This window comes from Geotrypetes seraphini, chromosome 4 (assembly GCF_902459505.1).
Source record: "Geotrypetes seraphini chromosome 4, aGeoSer1.1, whole genome shotgun sequence".
Lineage (NCBI taxonomy): Eukaryota > Metazoa > Chordata > Amphibia > Gymnophiona > Dermophiidae > Geotrypetes > Geotrypetes seraphini.
Genome location: NC_047087.1, coordinates 203318220 through 203336980, shown reverse-complemented (window position 1 = coordinate 203336980; position 18761 = coordinate 203318220). Strand labels below are relative to the sequence as shown.

The window sequence follows — 18761 nt, the reverse complement described above, 5'->3', positions numbered from 1 at the left end:
GTCCCATGGGACCCCTAGGTGGGCACCCATTCTTCTTCCCTGGAAAAATACTTTAAGTGGGATATAAACTTCACAAAACAGGTCACTGATTCCTCCAGTAATTAGGATAAGTACACCGTTCATTTTGTACCTTGGACCTCTTGTAGACGTCACTTGTAAATCATTCTCAAAAATAGTGCCTCTGGCGAAAGTGCAACCTAGTAAAAGCTAGGTTCCCAAAAGCTTTAAACATCACACACATTTATAGAGATTACCAAGGCTCTAATGAGCAGAGTTGGAATCTCTACCACAATAAAGGAAGCGTTCTGCTTTTTTTTTTTTTTCACCCCATACATTCTAGATTTACACCGATTTTCTAATTAAGAAATGTTTTTTTCAATGCTCTGGCAGCTTTGTACCATCAGCCAAATTTTGATGAAGCCTCTTTGGGCCGTTGGTGCAATCTTCCATCTTGAGTTTACTGGACTATTGTAATATTGTATATGTAGGGTCTTATTTGAAAATTCTTAAGAGATTAAGGGTGGTCCAGAACACTGCTGTTCGCCTCATCTTTGGGTTAAAAAAATGGGAGCATATCACCCCTTTCTATCACAAACTGCACTCGCTACCGGTGGAATCTAGAGTATTGTTTAAATTTTCTTCTATTTGTTACAAAGTAGCATTTGGTCTATCACCAGGTGATCTCCTCTCACATTTTTCTTGGAGTCATTTTAATAAAAATACACGGAGAGTGCAGCTGTTTACTTATCCTATAAAATTTTGCTGCTATGAGAGGTTTCTTGAGAAAACTTTCCCTTTTCAGGCTACTAAAATGAATACAAGGCTCGGAAAAATGATGTTAGAAGCTTCTTATTTAGATTTTAGGAAAAAGGATTTTACTAAAAAGACTCAATTATTTAATAGGCTGACATCGTAATGGTTTTACATTTTCTCCTATTTTCAACCATGCTCGCATTTTATTCCTTATGCTTATTACTTACATGGTTTTACATTTTTATCTTGATTAATTTTATTGACATGTTTGTACTTTTTATTCGAGTGTCAAGTTTTATTAGGATTTTATATACCGCCTATCAAGGTTATCTAAGCGGTTTTACATTCAGGTACTCAAGAATTTCCTTATCTGTCCCGGTGGGCTCACAATCTATCTAATGTACCTGGGGTTATGGAGGATTAAGTTACTTGCCCAGAGTCACAAGGAGTAGCGTGGGGTTTGAACCCACAACCCCAGGGTGCTGAGGCTGTAGCTTCAACCACTGCGCCACACACTCCTTCTGATTAATTTTACTGAAATGTATGCACTGCCTTTTATTGTATCGTATTGAGATTTTTTTTTTTTTTTTAAATGTATGTATGTACTGTTTTTTCATGCTGTGAGATGCTTAGAACCTCCCCGGTATGGCGGCTATAAAATAAAATAATAATAATACATCCTTTGACGGGAAAATCAGGGCTAGTATACATAGCTAATCTAAAGGAGATGGGGTGGTGGTTCAGCCTTTGGTTTAGATCCCTGGCCCTTGCACATTCAAGCAAGGGGACCAGGGTTTTGAATTTAGGAGTCCTAGCCAATTCTTTTCCATCAATGCAAGTAACCTTGTCATCTACCGGGGTCTTGGTACGGTTAAGAAGACCCCCCGATAGGGGGTAGTACATTCTTGACGCGGCTCTCAAAGGGGAGACCTCACTGGTGTCTCACTATCCGGGCTTTGCCCCAAAAATAAAGCACCGTGAGTCAAGTTGAACCAAACATAATGTGTAAAGTTTAATTAGACACTTAACACACCAACTAGAAATCATATAAGCAGTTATTACAGTTCAAGTTTCCTAGCTTCTCCAAAACAGGGCAAAGAAAGAAAAAAAAAAAATAATAAAATTTGAAATCCTTTTAACTTTCACCCGGTCCGGCGAAAGCACAGCAAGCTTTCTGTCAAGTATAATTCCAGTCCAGGTCTTAGTGCTTTCTCTACTTTGCCCCACATTCACTTAAAAAAAAAACACAGCACAAGTAGTCTCTCTTAAGAAATTATCAAGCCGTGAGCTTGAGTCCTGGGCTTACCAATCAACACAGTCCAGTTTCTTCACCAGGTATTTGCATTTGGGGTTATAAAGTAAACTTTAAGCAGGAACCAAAAGACAAAACTAAAACCTTACTGCAGGCTCTTAAAGTGTCAGCCCTAATTAGCTTACAGTCCTGTAGTTCCCCTTGAGCTTCTACACAGCTGCAGTGTAGCAAAACAATCAAGCTGGTGCAGCCCTGCTCTAAGCTTGTTTGTACCTCACAAACAATCAAAATTTAGTTCTTCCAAACTCTTCTCCATTATTATTCCTGTGCAGCTCCGTAATTGCAGTGTTTAGTGGCAAGTTGTCAAGCCCACATCCATGGCTTCTCCCATAACGGACTCCGGCATACACACTTCATCCAGATCCATGTTTTCTGGGGTGTCCACCTGTTCTGTTGGTTCCAGGGGTATTGAAGCCTCACACTCCATTGGCTCTGGAGTGAGGTCTGGCCTTTTCCTGGCCCGGAGAACTCTCTCTGCCAGACTCTCTTGGGCAGCCTCCTCTAATGCTCTGGAGAGCTGCTTAAAAGGCCTAGGGCCACGCCCTACACTGGGTGTCTGTGTGCCTAGCTTGTATGTTCTTGGGCTCCCCCTCAGACTGCAGGGCAGAATATCACTGGGAACTTGCTTAAATCTCTTAGTGTGGCTAGAGGTTTTCCTGGTCCGTGGAGTTATCCTATATTCTGGGCACTGCTCTAGGTTAGAAGGCTCAGGATAGGCAGCTAGGCTTTCAGGATCTTCTCGCTGATCCTTTTCAGAGAGAGCCTGGTCTCGAGTAAGTGCTTGAGACCGGGGTTTTGCTCTGACATGACCGTCTCGGGGAGCAGAAATGTCACAACCTCCAGACTGCAGCATCTATTTTTCCACTAAAAGAAAAGGTCTTTAACTAAACACAATCTCTGACCTTAAAGGACAGGAGTGGGAATCAGCCTCAGAACCAAAAAAGGCATTTTAACTGTTGTTACTGCTTCTGATATTGTTTATATACCAGTTGTCCCGGAAAAGACCTCAAACTCCCAAGTGTATGACGTGCTCTGTGCAAAAACACTTTAATGGGGCTATGAACATCATCACTGGTCAAAAAACCGGGTTTACTTTTTTTTCTTTTTTATTGTGTGAATCAAAACAATTTTGTGTGCATTGAAAAAAAACAAAACCATTAACTGATGCAGTCATTAAAGGCAATGCCAATGTGATAGTGTGAAATTCTTTTTACTGTCAATAACTTTACTTTTAATATTGAAAGTCAGCCATTTAAGTCCTCAAATAAAAATAATAATAATAGCACCACTCAACCACGGTCCTAAGCAACCACTTTGTCTGCCTAATGGTTAAGCTAGACCTGCATTCTTTGAATAGATTTACTTCATTTGTTTACCAGTATCTCAGAATCATTCTTTATGCTATGTAATGCCATTTTCTCATATGCTTTAGCTTAATTATGACTTTTCAAGGAAGTCCCTTTAAAGCTAAATCCAGTGTTTGAAATGGTCAATGAAGTTAAAAAACAGCAACAGGTGGATGACACACCGGATATACTCTCTCTATGTCTCACTATTGCTTGCAACAAGAAAGAAGCGTCTAAGTGATACAAGTTTATCATTGAGACCGCAAGAGGTGGAAAACGGGTGGTCTGACGAATTACAGTTGAAACTGACCGAGGAAGATTGGCAATCTTTATGGTCTCGCACAGCCTTTGTATGCAAGGCTGCGTCTTTTTCAAACTGCCTTTTTTTCTCCTACACAGGGCCTATTGGACACCCAGTAGACTAGCTAAGTTCAATCACAATCTGAATGACAAATGTTGGTCTTGCGGTAACTCAAGTGGTACATTACGTCACATGCTATTTGATTGCCCATTGCTTCAGTCCTTTTGGTACAAGGTATGGTTGGACATCTGTTCCTTGCTTCAGGTGTCCACCCCCTTGACATTTAACACTATCATAGGGGGAGGTATAGGATCATCAGGGCCACTTCCAAAGGAAACTGATAGCCTGCTGCACATACTTGTCCTCATAGCTATAAAACTCATTCTCTCTAATTGGAAGAATTTAGAGGCGGTGGAATATATGTGGTGGAACACTGTATGAACGCAGTGCGGCGGAAAGATCTTGCTCATTGGGAAAATTTGAACACATCTGGGCTCCTTTGTTGGAATTTGCTAAACTTCCCTACTCATCTACATACTGATTCCCCATGTCCTTGGGTTTCTTGTTCATTATTGAGCATGAATTATTGTCTATTCACTAATATGGTAGAACCTACTGTTACCCTTGTACTTCATTGAAAGTAACAACTTGATTCATATCTTTATTTGACTTATGGATGTTGCCGGCTTACTTTTGGTTTATACTCAGGTCTGTATGTTTTTCCTATTTCCCATCTATTTTCTTCTTCCTTTTTCTTTTCTTCACACTATGAGCTTTCACAGAGGCATTGTACGGTATTTCTACTTCATAATCTGATTTGTATCTTTTCATTATGATGCCAAATGTATTCACATGTTTTGTACCAAATTTTAATAAAACTTTACTGAACTTAAAAAAACCCCAAACAAACCAGCAACAGGAAAAGCCAGGAGGATGCTGCATGCATAGGAAGAGGGAATGTTCAGCATGAAAAAGGGTGCGATAATACTTCTTGTACAATGCTGGAGATCACACCTTCAAAAAGATATAAATAGAATGGAATCAGTCAAGCTACCAGCTACTAAAATGGTCAATAGGCTTCATCATAAAGTATATAGGGACAGACAATGATCTCAGTATATGTACTTTGGAAGACAGGCAGGACAGGGGATATACTGTGTGATAAAGATGTTTACGGGGAAGTTATCAAAGTCTCACATTTATTATATTCTTGATATGCTGCCCATCAAAACCATCTGGGCAGCGTACAATACAATAATTAAAAAAAAAAAAAAAATGAAGAGAAGAGAGTCATAGTTTTAAAGGACGCTGGGCTAGATTCTGAAAAAACCCACGAATAAAAAAACAATAGGTTGCTGTTGCAGTCATTATAGTAGCGATTTAAAAAAAGTGAGTCATTCTCCAAAAAACACTCATGCAAATGAGAATGGCAGAGAGTAGCGAAGACTTGCATGTGTCCATCGCTTGTTATAGTGATGGGCACATGGGCAGAATAAATGAAACTTCCTCCCCCCAAAAAAAACTAACTGCAGCGAGAGAGACGCCTAATCTCTCTTGCTGCCAACGAATGCCCCCTTCCAAACAGCAGGAAAGATTTCCCACCGCCAACTGAGACACTTCCCCAGCAGCAGGAGAGATGCCCAGTCTTTCCCGCTGCCATGAAACACACCTCCAGCACCCATCTGTAGCAGGAGAGATGCTCAATCTCTCCCGTCACCAACTGACACTCCCCCAATTCCCAACTCCACTCGGCAGCGGGATTGTTGCCCATGCTCTCCCGCCACCATGCAGCACCCCCCCCTGTGTCTCTGATGACCCCCCACTCTCTCCCCTTACCTTTCAGATGGCTGGCAGGAGAGATGCCTCCCTCCAGACAGCTGGCCTACTTCTTCAAAATGGCGGGCCTTCCCTTCCCCAGTGCATCCTGGGATGCACCAGGGAGGAGCCTCAGGCTCTGATTGGCCCAGGTTGTTTAAGGCCCCTCCTTATGAGTGGCATGAAGTGACATGGGTAGGGGTAGGCTAGATGCACTTCTCTTTACGAGAAGCTTGGAGCGATATGGGGACCAAAACTATGCCAGGGTACACCTGGCGGGGCCTCCGCGTGTGCGGATCGCCGGACTTGATGGACCTAGGGTCTGTTCTGGAGATGGCGCTTCTTATGTTCTTATAAGTAACTGTGTTTGTGAAAACTATCCCACAAGCAAAAATATATACATAGAAAATTTTGGAGGGGGAGGTTTTTATGATGATGACTGAAGTAGCAGCTACTGTTGTACCCATGGAGGTATGAAGCTCTATTTTTCTGAGGCTTTTCCTCCCCCTCCCCCCCCTACTGCCACTGGTCAAATGTGTGGTTGCTATTTTTGTGCAATAGATTGAAAAGATTAATTAGTTATGACACGAGTATATTTTGGAAATTAAGATTCAAAAGCATTAGAAAACAGTAATGTCTTAAATGACAATTTGAGTTTGGATAGGGAACTTTCCATTTGGAACGCGGTAGGGAGTGCATTCCACAGGGTGGGTAAGGTCTTAGAAAACATTTTGTGGCTTATGATGCTAGAATTTAGAGACATTTTTCTTCCCAGCTGTAGCCATTGCAACAAATTTTATGCAGTGTGAACTATATTCCTATTATTCAGCTTATAAAGAGAAAAAGTTTTGAGCAATATGTTTATTTAAACAGATGTGAAATTGATAAATTATTGATGTACGGAGTTCTTTCAGACCCATGATGATACGGATTGCTTAGGGTACAGTGTAGTCCTGACTGTCTGCGTATGAGGTCTGTTTTTTTCCATTTTATGTATTTATGATTTTTTGTCTTTTTCATTTTTTTCTGAATGAATGTGGTTTGCTGCTAAACTGATTTACAGTGCGTTTTTCAGTCCAGATTTTGCCTAGTACATATGACTGTATCCCTTTATTTACTGGTTTAGTCACATTTCTGGGGGAGGGGGGTATCAGGCTACCTACTTGTCCCTGCTGCGGTCTCCAGAATTGTACACAATATTCTAAATGAGGTCTTACCAGAGTCTTATACAGGAGCATCGATAGCTTCTTTTCCCTACTGGCCATACCTCTCCCTATGCAACTTAGTATCCTTCTAGCTTTTGCCATTGTCTTTTTAACCTCTTTGGTCACCTTAAGATCATCACATGCTATCACACCCTAGTCGCGCTTCTCTTTCGTGCACAAAAGTTCTTCATCCTAGTCTAAACTATACCATTCACTCAGGTTTTTGCAGCTACTACAATTCCTTCTGACCTAGGGCAAGTAACTTAACCCTCCATTGCTCCACGTGGAAAACTTAAATTGTAAGCCCATTAGGAACAAAGTACCTGGATATGTGTTCAGTCCTGCTTATGTCTAGTAGTGCTATAAGAATAATTAGTAGTAGTTAGTTGTACTTTCCCAAGTCACTAATAATGGTTTAAGGAATTTTCCCACAGTGATAACACAAAAACTCAAAAGGAGGTACCGGTATTTCTAGGGTTACCAGATTTTCCTTCGGGGAAATCTGGAACTAAGTCCCAGGCAGCATCTGTGCATGCATGGACATGATGCAATGATGTCACTGCATTGTGTCCACACATGTGTGGATGCCCCTTCCCGACGTGATTATGTCATGAAAGTTTCACTACCAGCAGGGCCTCCCAAGGCAGACAGGCTTCAGCATAAATCAGACTAACGGCAGCAGATGGGCAGTGTTGGAGGCAGGGGATCGCATTCGATGTGACAATGGCGACATAGAACTTAATGGTCCTGCAGGATATAAACTGTTATTATTATTATTATCATCAAATTTATACTGCACCAAAGGCCTGGCAATCTACTTTTGTATTCTGCCACAAAAACTTGATGACATCATCAAGTCACTAGGACTCGAACACAAGTCGATGGCATCTAACAACAAATATTAACTTTATGTTAGTAAATTTTTATCTTTTAAGTTTAGAGTTTTGGACTCCTGATGCACTGGAGAGAAACTGATTAAAGAATTTGCAAGGATCATATGTACATAGCAATTTGTAATCTGTCTGGATGATCTCTGAGAGTACAATGAAACAAACTTTAATGAAACTGGAAATTTAAATTACCTTTAACAAGCTTGTCAAAGTTATTTGTGAGCCTATGCTGAAATTATTTTGAAATAGGCCTCTTGCCCTAAAATGGTGAGGAAAACCAGAAACCGCTGATTCAGTTTAATCTTCATTCACAGCAGTGATCCCTTTTACCTAAGGAAAAGAAACAGATTCAAAAATCTGTTATCCCCCTCAGTCCCCATGAAGTGTGATGTCTGTTGGGGTTATTGAACAAGTTGAACATAATTATTTTAGTCCTTCTTCAGTTTTAATCAAATGCTAAGTTAAGGCACAGCAGTAGCTGGTGTTCAAAATGGTCATCAGTTATTTTACCTCTTTTTGGACTAAACCGTCCTACAACACTCAACAAATGTTCACATGCAGCACTGGCTGGTAAATCAGTGTCTAATTCAAAAATGATGTCTTTAAAAACAGAATATCCAACAAGATCTGCCAAAATTTTTATACTACTCATGTAGAAACAGAATAGCTTTGACTCCTGTGCTGTTGGTGTCTGCAGTGTTGAAAGTGAAGAAGTCATCATCGACATCCAACTACATCTATTCTAATGTGGTTAACTGTGACTGAACTCTGGGCTTGAGGTTTGTTTTTTTTCCAACAGCAAATCCATTCCTAGCAATGTCCATCTAGGTTCCTTGATCCATGCAGTCTTGAACTTTGGATATAATACTGCAGCTGCTATAAAGTTCCTCATCCATTAATTGCTCTTCAAAGCACTTCTGGATGCCACTTAGTAATCCTCTTACTAAAGGCTGACAAGCCTGAAGTGTGTTATTTTTCTCAAATGTATGTAGTTTCTCTGTCAGCAATACCAGAATGGGCAATGAATACTTTAATTTCATATTGAAGAATGTCCAAAGCTTGCAACAAGGGTTTCATTACAGATGTGATAAACATTTCTGAATGATGAAACATGGCAACATCTGTTTGCAGACTGAGGGCCCCTTTCACAAAGCTGCAGTAAATGCACTGAAGCCCAAAGAAATTAGTCTTTGGTGCATTTACTACAGCAGCATCACTACTGTGGCTTTGTAAGAAGGCCCTGAATTCATGACACCAATCAGTGGCATAGCGAAGGTGGGAGGCACCCCCCCACTCTCCTATTCACCTCCCGCTGCTCCTATGCCACACTCACACCCTCCCTTTTGCCATGCCTTTAAGTCTTCACCAGCACAAGCAACTTCTGCAGCCTGTTGCTCATGCTGGAGTTGGCTTTCCCTCTGATATCACTTCCTGGCCCTGTGACCCGGAAGTGATTTCAGATGGGAGCCAGTCCAGTGAACAGCTGGCTGGAAAAGTTGCTCATGCTGGCAAAGATTTAAAGAGGTAACAGGATGGCATGGGGGAGGGGTGAAGAGATGGCAGTACCCCTACAAAGACTGCATCTGAGGCAGTCACAACTCCCCCCCCCCCCCCGGCCGCACTACACCAGTGACATCAATGCCTTTTTCTACAATTAAACGATTTAAGTTGCTCCAGTGAGGTATAGATGGAGTTCCAGCGAGTCTGGTTAGGAGTAACAAAATGGAGGACAAAGGCTTGTTCAATAATCTCAGCAGGCATCACACTTCATGCCTTCTAACTTTTGCAGATCCTTTTTCATGTTTTCCACAATCTCCGGGGTGTCCACTCTGTTACAAATCTTGGTATCATCTGCAAAGAGGCTAACCTTACCTTCTAACCCTTCAGCAATGTCGCTTACAAACATATTAAACAGAATTGGTCCCAGCACCGATCCATGAGGCACTCCATTACTCACCTTTCCCTCCTCCAAGCGAATTCCATTAACAACCACCCTCTGGCATCTGTCAACCAGCTTCTAATCTAGTTCACCACTTTGGGCCCTAACTTCAGCCCATGGAGTTTAAGAGCCTCCTATGAGGAACCATGTCAAAGGCTTTGCTAAAATCTAAGTAAATTACATCTAGCGCACATCCTTGATCCAATTCTCTGATCACCCAGTCAAAGAATTCAATCAGGGTGGTAGATGCGTAGAATAGTCTCCCAGAAGAAGTAGTGGAGACAGACAGAGACTGTGTCTGAATTCAAGAAGGCAAAGGATAGGCACGTGGGATCTCAGAGAGAGGAAGAGATAATGGTTACTGTGGATAGGCAGACTAGATGGGCCATTTGGCCTTTATCTGCCATTATGTTGCCATTTGTTACTGGAGATTTTTCAAATTCACTCTCTTACATAATATAATCAATTTCTCATATTGAAGTCATTCAAGATGCTTTCTCAGATTAGATGGTGAATTCACATAGGCCAACATTTCCTTTCTTTCAGTGCACACAATAAGCAAAGAAACTTGTTTACATTAAAAGGTAACACATTTAAGAACATCTCTCACATACATCTTCAGAAGTTCCAAGAGTACTAAATAATGGGAGATAGGTTCTTGAATTTTCCTATGGTTCTTGCTTCTCATTGAATTTTCCATCTTCTCCACTTGAAGATGTAATGTACTATCTTCAATACTCGCAGGTGGATTTCTTTTCACCTGATAATGTTCATTACATATCCAGGAGTTCCAAATGTGTAGTTGAAGGGGGAATAGATCAGTTAGTATCTCCAGGTAGTTTAAATATTTCTCAGGTTTTTGGAATCTTCTAAGGATTATATAGCTAAGCGAGCTACTTTGTTGGTAACCTTTAAGTCAGAAATGGCAAAAAGCAAGTTATTCTTAAACTAAATTTTGCAAAGAAACAGGCTTTGTTTTATGGTCAGCAATTAAAAGTATTCCCAGATGTAGCCAGACAGATGCAATTTCAGAAAAGACGGTTCCTACAACTTAAGCCTAAGGCTTTGGCAGTGGGAGCTACATTTTTTCTTAGATTTCCTTGCAAATGTTTGATCTCTTATGCAAATAATAAGTACATATTTGTAGACCATCCCAATTGGAGATTTTTCTTAAAGATAAACCTTTACTTGAGAATTTTTCAGTATCTAATGTAGTGGTTGAAGATAATACGTGACTTTACAAAAATAAACTTATTTGCCTGTCTGTTGAAATAATAATATAAAAAATGATTACCTGTTAAAAGGTTTTTTTGCCTATTAAGGAATAAGACACCCTCAATGTGGGCTAAAATAATGTAAAAATGTTTTCTGGTGTGTATGTATTTTTTGATTGTATTGATTTGCTTGCTTTTTGGTATGTCAAGAAACAAACAAACAAATAAATAAATAATTGAAAAAAAGGGGGAGGGGGAAGTAACACATTTAAGCTCCCTTTTACAAAGCCACATAGCCAATCCTGTGTGGCAAGTGCTCTGATGCCCTTTCAATTCCCAAGGGCGTTGGGAGTATTTACCGCACCAGCCCACACTGCTGGCTTTTGTAAACGAGGGCGTTAAATACTTAAGAGTACTTGATTACTAATCAATGTATTGTAAACTGTTTTGGATGAATCTCTTCATGAAAAGGCAGTTAATAAATCTAAATAAATAACATTAACACATCTAAAACAGGCCATTAAAATATGGCACATCAGACTTTGATTAAACCAATTTCATCAATAAATCATGCTCTTTTATTAAATAGGTTATCCAAACTAGGAATCACAGGACATGTCCTATGGTTTCAAGGGTTCCTTACAAATAGGACGACAGATATCTGAAAGATAGAATCTACTCTGACCACTGGATCCCACCATGCAGAGTACCACGAGGATCCCCCTATTTCATCTCTACTCATGATCACTCTAAATTCAATTATACTAAATCCTGGAGAATGGCTATTCTCATATGCAGTTGACATTCTTCAGCTAATTCCCATGGATATGAATTCTTCTAACCTAACTAACAACTTATCCCAAGCCTTAGGTAGAGTACAAGAATGAGCAACAAAACACCATCTTAAACTAAACACCAAAAAACTACTGCTACTGTGGTTCAAATTAAAGACACACCTGATCCCATCCTCTATCACACTGACAAACTGAGTCAACTTTAATATCGAGAAATCCTCCAGGGTCCTGGGAATCACCCTAGACAGTTTATTGACATTTGAAAATCATAACAACCTAGTCCAAAAGTCATATGCCACAAAACAACAGTTGAAAAAGATTAGACATTTTCTCCACCAGCACTACAGAATACTTGTCCAATCAATAATCCTATAACTTCTAGACTACAACAATGAACTTCTCAAGCCTTATCAAAGAATTAACAAAAAAACTCCAACTTACCGAAAACACAGCATAAAGACTCGTATTCTACAAATCGTGATTCGACCCATATTCTACAAATCGAGATTAGAGTTACATTGGCTTCCAGTTGACATGCAGGTCGAATTCAAGTTATGCTGTCTCAAATTTAAGATCCTACATGGAGAGTCCCTTGATGGTTTCCCCAGATTTGCTGAGCTACTAGGAAGATCTGCCAAACAACGAAACTGCTTGATACTATGAAACTGCTTGATACTATCCTTTGCATCCTTGAAAGGAATAAAATATAAGAAGCTACACTGAAATTCATTTATCAACTACAAAAACATGGAACTTACTACCCATAGAGATTCACACTACCAACAGGTACACTCTGTTTCATAAATAACTGGAAACAAGGCTCTTCCAAAAATCCTGGCTAGGAGCCTCGCTCGACCCTGCAGAAGGCAGAGGGATTGGCTATTTGAGGCAGGCAGTGGAAGTACAAGGCAGGCTATATAAGCCAGCAGCACATGTTGCATCTGGCTCCTGCCGTTTGCTTGACACTCATTTATAGGGTTCTTTGCAATTGTGCAGAATGGAAAGGAGCAGTTAGGGTTTCCAAGTGATGTCAGAACCTGGCTTGCATCTGATTGAGCCCAAACTTTCCATCCCAGCTCAGCTGTTTTTGTAACCAGAAGTTTGGGTCTAATCAGCTGTTAGCCATTTTTAACATGGCCTATAGAGGGGGAGAAGCAGAGGTAAGGACCTGGAAATTGCTAAGTACAAAAGTACAGCTTATTTGTAACAAGTTACAAGTAAAATGTATGGCAAAAAATAAAAATGCAACTCCATTACAAGTACTGCAAATTGTACTTAAGTATTTTGTTACTACCCATCACTGGCTAGGGTCTTGGGAGTCAACACCCAAGAAAAAAAATCTGTGCTATCTTGGACAATATACCAAAATTCTCTGCCCAGTGTTTGGTGGCAGCCAAAAAAAACTACAAAAACAGAATTCTAGGACTTATTAGGAAAGGGATAGATAACACAAAAGATACTGCACCTCAAATCACTCCATGGTGTAACCTCACCTTAAGTACTGTGTGCAATTCTGATCCACCATATTTCAAAAAAGATATAGCAGAATTAACAAAGGTTCAAAGAAGGATGACCAAAATGATTAAGGGGCTGGGACCCCTCTCATATGAGAAAAGGCTTAAGAAATTAGGAAAAGAGATGACTGAGGGGGGCATATGATTGAGATCCCCTTGGTTGTTCTTCCACCAGGTCTCCGAGATGCCTATTATATCTCTTGGGAGAACAGTATAGAAAATTAATGTAATGTAATGTATATTTTTAGGATATACAAACATGTATAATGTAAAATATACAAGTATGCTTTAATGGATGTTTCTATATTTTCTGACGTGATCTTTTGTAAAAGACTATTTTAAATTATATTCAAACTCTGAAAGTTAATCGTTTATGTCTCTGGCTATTTCAGAGCTTAACCACAGAAATGGACTAAGTCCTCTTAGTCAAATCCAAATAAACAAACAAACAAAATAGAGAACTAATAATAACAAGAATTCTTGCTGTTCTATACCGCTCTCAGAAACCTGTAATGTTCAAAACACATAAGTGTCTAGACACCACTCATACAGGTAAATGGTATCTTTCATTGAGCCGGTATTTTTATGTGCAAAGCTACAAATGTGCAAAAAGCTATAATAAAGTGCTACGTGAAATAAATAACTTTAAAAGGTATCAAAAATTCGCACTTAGCTTTTGTATGAGCTTGATAGCTCATACAAAGGTAGCTCATACAAAAGCTAAGTGCGAATATTTCAGAGCTTAGCCTGATCACTCCTTCAAAGCCACATGTGTAGGTTATCACAAAACTGAACACACCTTGAAACCAAAAATTTGGAAGCAACATTAAGTACCTCCCCCCCAAAAAAAAAAACCCCTAATGATTCTGGGAGAGCAGCATGCAAAGCCCTGAAGAGTGAGAACATGCCAGCTGCTGATCAACAGCATACATAAGACTCGAGCAGTTAAGTCTAAGTAGATGAAGTTCTTGCCACATGTTGCACACTGGTATGGCCTTTCTCCTGTGTGGATCCACTCGTGGATGATAAGGGAGGTGTGCCGCCGGAAGCTCTTGCCACAGACTCTGCAGATGTTTGATCTCCCATGTGGGTGCTCATGTGCTACATAAGGTTAGAACCCCATAGGAAGCTCTTTCCACACTCACTGCAAGGAAGGAAACACTCACTCACCAGTACACATCCTTTGCTGGAGTTTGCAAGCCTTTTTATTCCTGTAGGTCTTCCCAGGCTGAGCAGATGTGTGTGTTTCTTCCTCAGTCTGCATGACCATCACACACAGTATATGTTGACTCCCCTTCCTGCCCTATAATGAAGCCTGTCCCATTATTGACACTTCTTTTCATCTTAGTGCTCAGCTGGCTAGTCAGCGAAAAAAACCACTAAGATTTCCTTTCACATTAAAAACTAATGAACACAACTTTAGCACTTTGTTTTTCTAAAATTATTTATTTCTGTAAAAGATTATTTCTTGGTGAGTAGCTTGGAAAATAATCATTGTTAGAAAACTGAAGCCTTAAATCTTGCATTAAAAAAACATTGAGAAAGCATCTCCCTTAAGGGAAATATCTGTTCAGTGACATCAGACCTACAGCATAAGCAGCTCACTGCATCAACCTGTGAGCTGCCCCCTACCCACTCAAAGGTAGCACAGTTCTAGAGAGACGCCTGCTGGTAAACCCATCTTCCCTCCTCAACAATCCTAAGACAGCATAAAATAAAATTAGATTAGAATTATGTATACTGTACTTCAAATTTTGATAGTTCAGAAACCTCAAAAGTTCTTCCTCAAAAGCTAATCATGCTACTGAAATTGAAAATGGCTACCTTTCAGTTCCTTTCACATTAGTAAGGCACTCAGGCAAGGCTCTCTCATTCCTATGCTTGCTTCCCTCAGCAGCTGAAGGCATCAGACCAGGCTGCCCACCGGTGGCAGCAATTATTCTGCACAAAACATAACCAATAAACAGCTTCCATATCTGTTAAATGATCTGAGATACTAGTTACATATCAAATCACATTTACCCCTACCAATTCCATTTGAGATCACAGTGTACAAATCAAATGAAGGCCATACAAAAATCTGTCTCTCTCCAAAACAGCAAATCAATCTAATGCATAAGAAGAAAATTGGGGAGGGAGAGGGGAAATTAGGTTATTAAATCTAGAGGCATTCCTATTAATAAAAACACAATAATTTTGCACCAAAAACTTCCCAGCAGAAAACCACATCCCAGAGCAGGAACACTGAACCATTAAGGGATATAAGACTGCAAATCACAGTGTCTCTGAAGGTCACAATTCCCTACCCAAGAATCTTCTGATACACAAGTGATTATTGGATTTAAATCTCTAATCTAAAACTATACAAGAAAAAAAAGATGTTGGTTGAATTCTGGCAAATATTGTTGCCAGTGTGGTTAGGAAGAATAAGTGTCTAAACTCAGACATGTGACAAGAGACCGACCAGATTCAATATACAATTAAAGTTTCATAAATATTTATAAATCAGACTACAGTTATTAAATAAAGATTTTTGACTACCCACCAATGGACAGGATGACGACAAGCTGTAGACTCTTGCATGCATACATTACTACCTAGTAGCACTGTACACATTCACAGATTATTCACAGATGCTGAACTTCCATTAGTGCACAGCTGGAACTGTTGGTGCAGTATGTAAAGCCAAGTAGAGCATGTAGAAAGTACAATTTACAGTTGTAAGACAAATGAATGGAAGTGAATGCATATCTGCTTGTGTAATGTCTGGTCCAGAGGGGATTAAAAGTGCCCGTCAAGTCCCCAAATTCATTCACTGTCAAACTTGATGGAGTTAATGGAAGTGGAAATAGCACCGCCGCAGTAACTGCCTCGCTTCTTTTTTGTCTTCTCATGTCGGAAGGACTTCCCTTTGGTGAGCATCAGTACATTGTTGGCTTTTTCACCCCAATCACCATCAGCACCTTTCTGCAAAAGAAATGTGTATTTTTAAACAAACCAGCATTTCAAAATTATCTGCGAAGTATTAAATACCAAATAAAGCTTGCTACACCACAACCCAAGAACCATCATGAAAGGTCACCTGTTTTTACCTCCCTGTTGCAGACACTTCCCACAACCATTTTATACTCATCTCAATCTGCAAACCTACAACAATAGGAATCTGCATACCATCTCAATCTGAAAACCCACAATAGGAAAAGAGATCAAATTTCCTAAAACAAATATTTTATTGACACCCCACTGAAAAAATTAATAAATATCACAACACACTACTGTTCTACTGTAAATCTTAAAACAGCAAAAGCAACAGATTTTGCACAAAGGCAAAGAACTCCCATATACTTCACACAGAGAGCGAGAATAATCATTGATTCCTTCTGATATCTATAATCCATCCTAATGGTTCCAGCATCTTGAAAAACTGATTCTGGCCAAGTAACTCTCTTACTCTGACTTTCTCTGCATAGCCAGTTATTTATTTACAATCTGCCAATCCAGAGGAAGATCCAGTTGTCTGAATAAGGGAAATCCAACAATCCTTTCCTATATGGGAAAGTTGCTGCTTCTAACTTGTTAGATCAACAAAGGAGCCTGAAGCTGTCAGAGAAAGCATATCCAAGAACTATTTAATAGCAAACTCTGAAGGGGGCGTATGGAAATGCCCTTTCTTACCTAAAATTGTAAGAAATATCTCCCTATCTTGCTGTCCTGATGAATGATCACAGTAACTTCTATCCTGAATTCCTTGAACCAAAAGTGCTATGACTATGACTGACCCATTTCTGATAGAGAAACAGGACTCCAAACCTGCAACTTAATGCTAACCATCATCTAACTTTATGAATCACAGAGAGGAACACGTGAGAAGTATTAAAATATGTTCTTGCAATTCAAGGCAGTATGCTTCCCAAAAATCTTTATGAACCACAAATTCGCAAATAGCGAAACAATGCATCTATACGAAAACAGATGTTAGGTTCCAGCCATAGATGTGGTTCCTTAAAACCACGGACAGTGAATAATGGACCCTACAGGAAAACAGGGTTAGGCTCATGCATGGGACAGCACTTGACAAAAACCATATAGAACATTCAGAATGCTGCATATTTTATTTGCAGTACTGCTTATAGAAGTGACATTCTTAAAGAAGTGCTGGAAAATAAATACTGTACAGTAGTGAATTGCACAATCACATTAAGCAATGTGTACGCTCATCAACCAATATTATGCATCATGGTTTTCTCACCATTAGGACAAAACAGTGCAAAACAGCTACAGCAGAGACTAGGAAATGGACATATTCAGTGCATAGAGACATGGTAGCAACAGGCTTCTGCTCATTATGACAGGGGTTGCCACACAACAGATTACGAATAACTGGAAAAATTGGAAGAGGCTGAATTACAGCTTTTGGTGGAACTCTTTATGCCACATATTCAAAATGGAAAGGATAATTGCTATACAGCAGGGAAATTTTTAAAAAAAATTTCAGGTTATTTGGGAGCTATTAACAAGATACTGTAAAGATTGAAATTATTGCATAGAATAAATATTAATGCCCTTTTGTTCATACACATCCAGGGTGGGGTGAAGGGTGGAAATATTTTATGATTTCTTTTGTTTATGATTAATTGTTGGATATAAGGGAGGGGGGATATATGATGAAAGCTATAATTTGATGATATAATAAGTAATCTTAAAGTATAAAATGATTGTATTTTGTGTTATACTTATTGTGAGTTTCAAAAATATGAATAAAGATTTATAGAAAAGAAAAAAAAAATGAGAACATTGCTTCAAAAAATACGACAGTTTTACACAATTACAGGTGTGTACCAATTTCTGTCAGATCAACCATTGAAGGAGGACAGTCTTGCAGCTCCGGAATGACAGAAGAAAGACATTGACGCTAGGAAGTCGATTTCAGCCTGATCAACTTCTGTGTCATCAACCCGATTTGATTAACGGAGTTCCTTTCTATCTTTTTATTTACTGTGAACCACTCTGCTCTTGTATAAATTAAGTGGCACAACAAATTTAATAAATTGTAAGCACCCAGTGCTCAGCGATGTAACTAGTCAGAAGTACAAGCAATGTGAGAGATTACCAAGCTGCTAAGTGAGATTCAGCATAGAGAATGACATAGGGACAAATTTTTCCCCGTCCCTGCAGGACTTCAATTTCCCCTGTCCCGTTCCTAAGAGTTTTGTCGCTGTCCCATTCCTGTAAGCTCTGCCTTAACCGCACAAGCCTCAAAGACTTATGATTTTAAAGTGTTTGAGGCTTGTGAAGATGAGGACAGAGCTTGCAGGAATGGGGCAGGGACAGGAAAAAACTCGCTGAGACAAGGAGTTCCCACGGGGACAGGGAAAAATTTGTCCCCGTGTCATCTAATTCAGCACTAACGGTAAGTGGTTATCTTAAGTTATTTTTGGTTTATTCTATTAGGAAAGATTAAGGTTGTACTAACAACTATGGGTTCCTTTTACTAAATCATAGTAGAGGTTTCTACAGCGGGCAGGCGAGGTAAATGCTCCGACGTTCATAGGAATTCTATGAGCGTCGGAGCATTTACCTTGCTGGCCTGTGGTAGAAACCTCTACTGCAGTTTAGTAAAAGCCAATGTATATTAGTTGTACTGATAATTGGTAATTGTTAAAGATTTAATTATATTT

The 18761-nt window shown here is 39.6% G+C and overlaps 1 protein-coding gene across 2 annotated transcripts in view; it reads right to left on the bottom strand.

The window, feature by feature from the left end:
* Positions 1 to 14508: 14508 nt before the first annotated feature.
* NOLC1 (nucleolar and coiled-body phosphoprotein 1) overlaps positions 14509 to 18761 on the bottom strand; it is a 184936-nt gene continuing 180683 nt past the window's right edge. The window contains exon 12 of one of the 2 annotated variants that reach the window (XM_033942768.1): positions 14509 to 16050. In XM_033942768.1, the coding sequence (XP_033798659.1) occupies positions 15892 to 16050 (159 nt within the window). In that variant the 3' untranslated portion in view covers positions 14509 to 15891. The remainder of the gene's footprint in view (positions 16051 to 18761) is intronic. The other variant, XM_033942767.1, reaches the window with a different exon arrangement.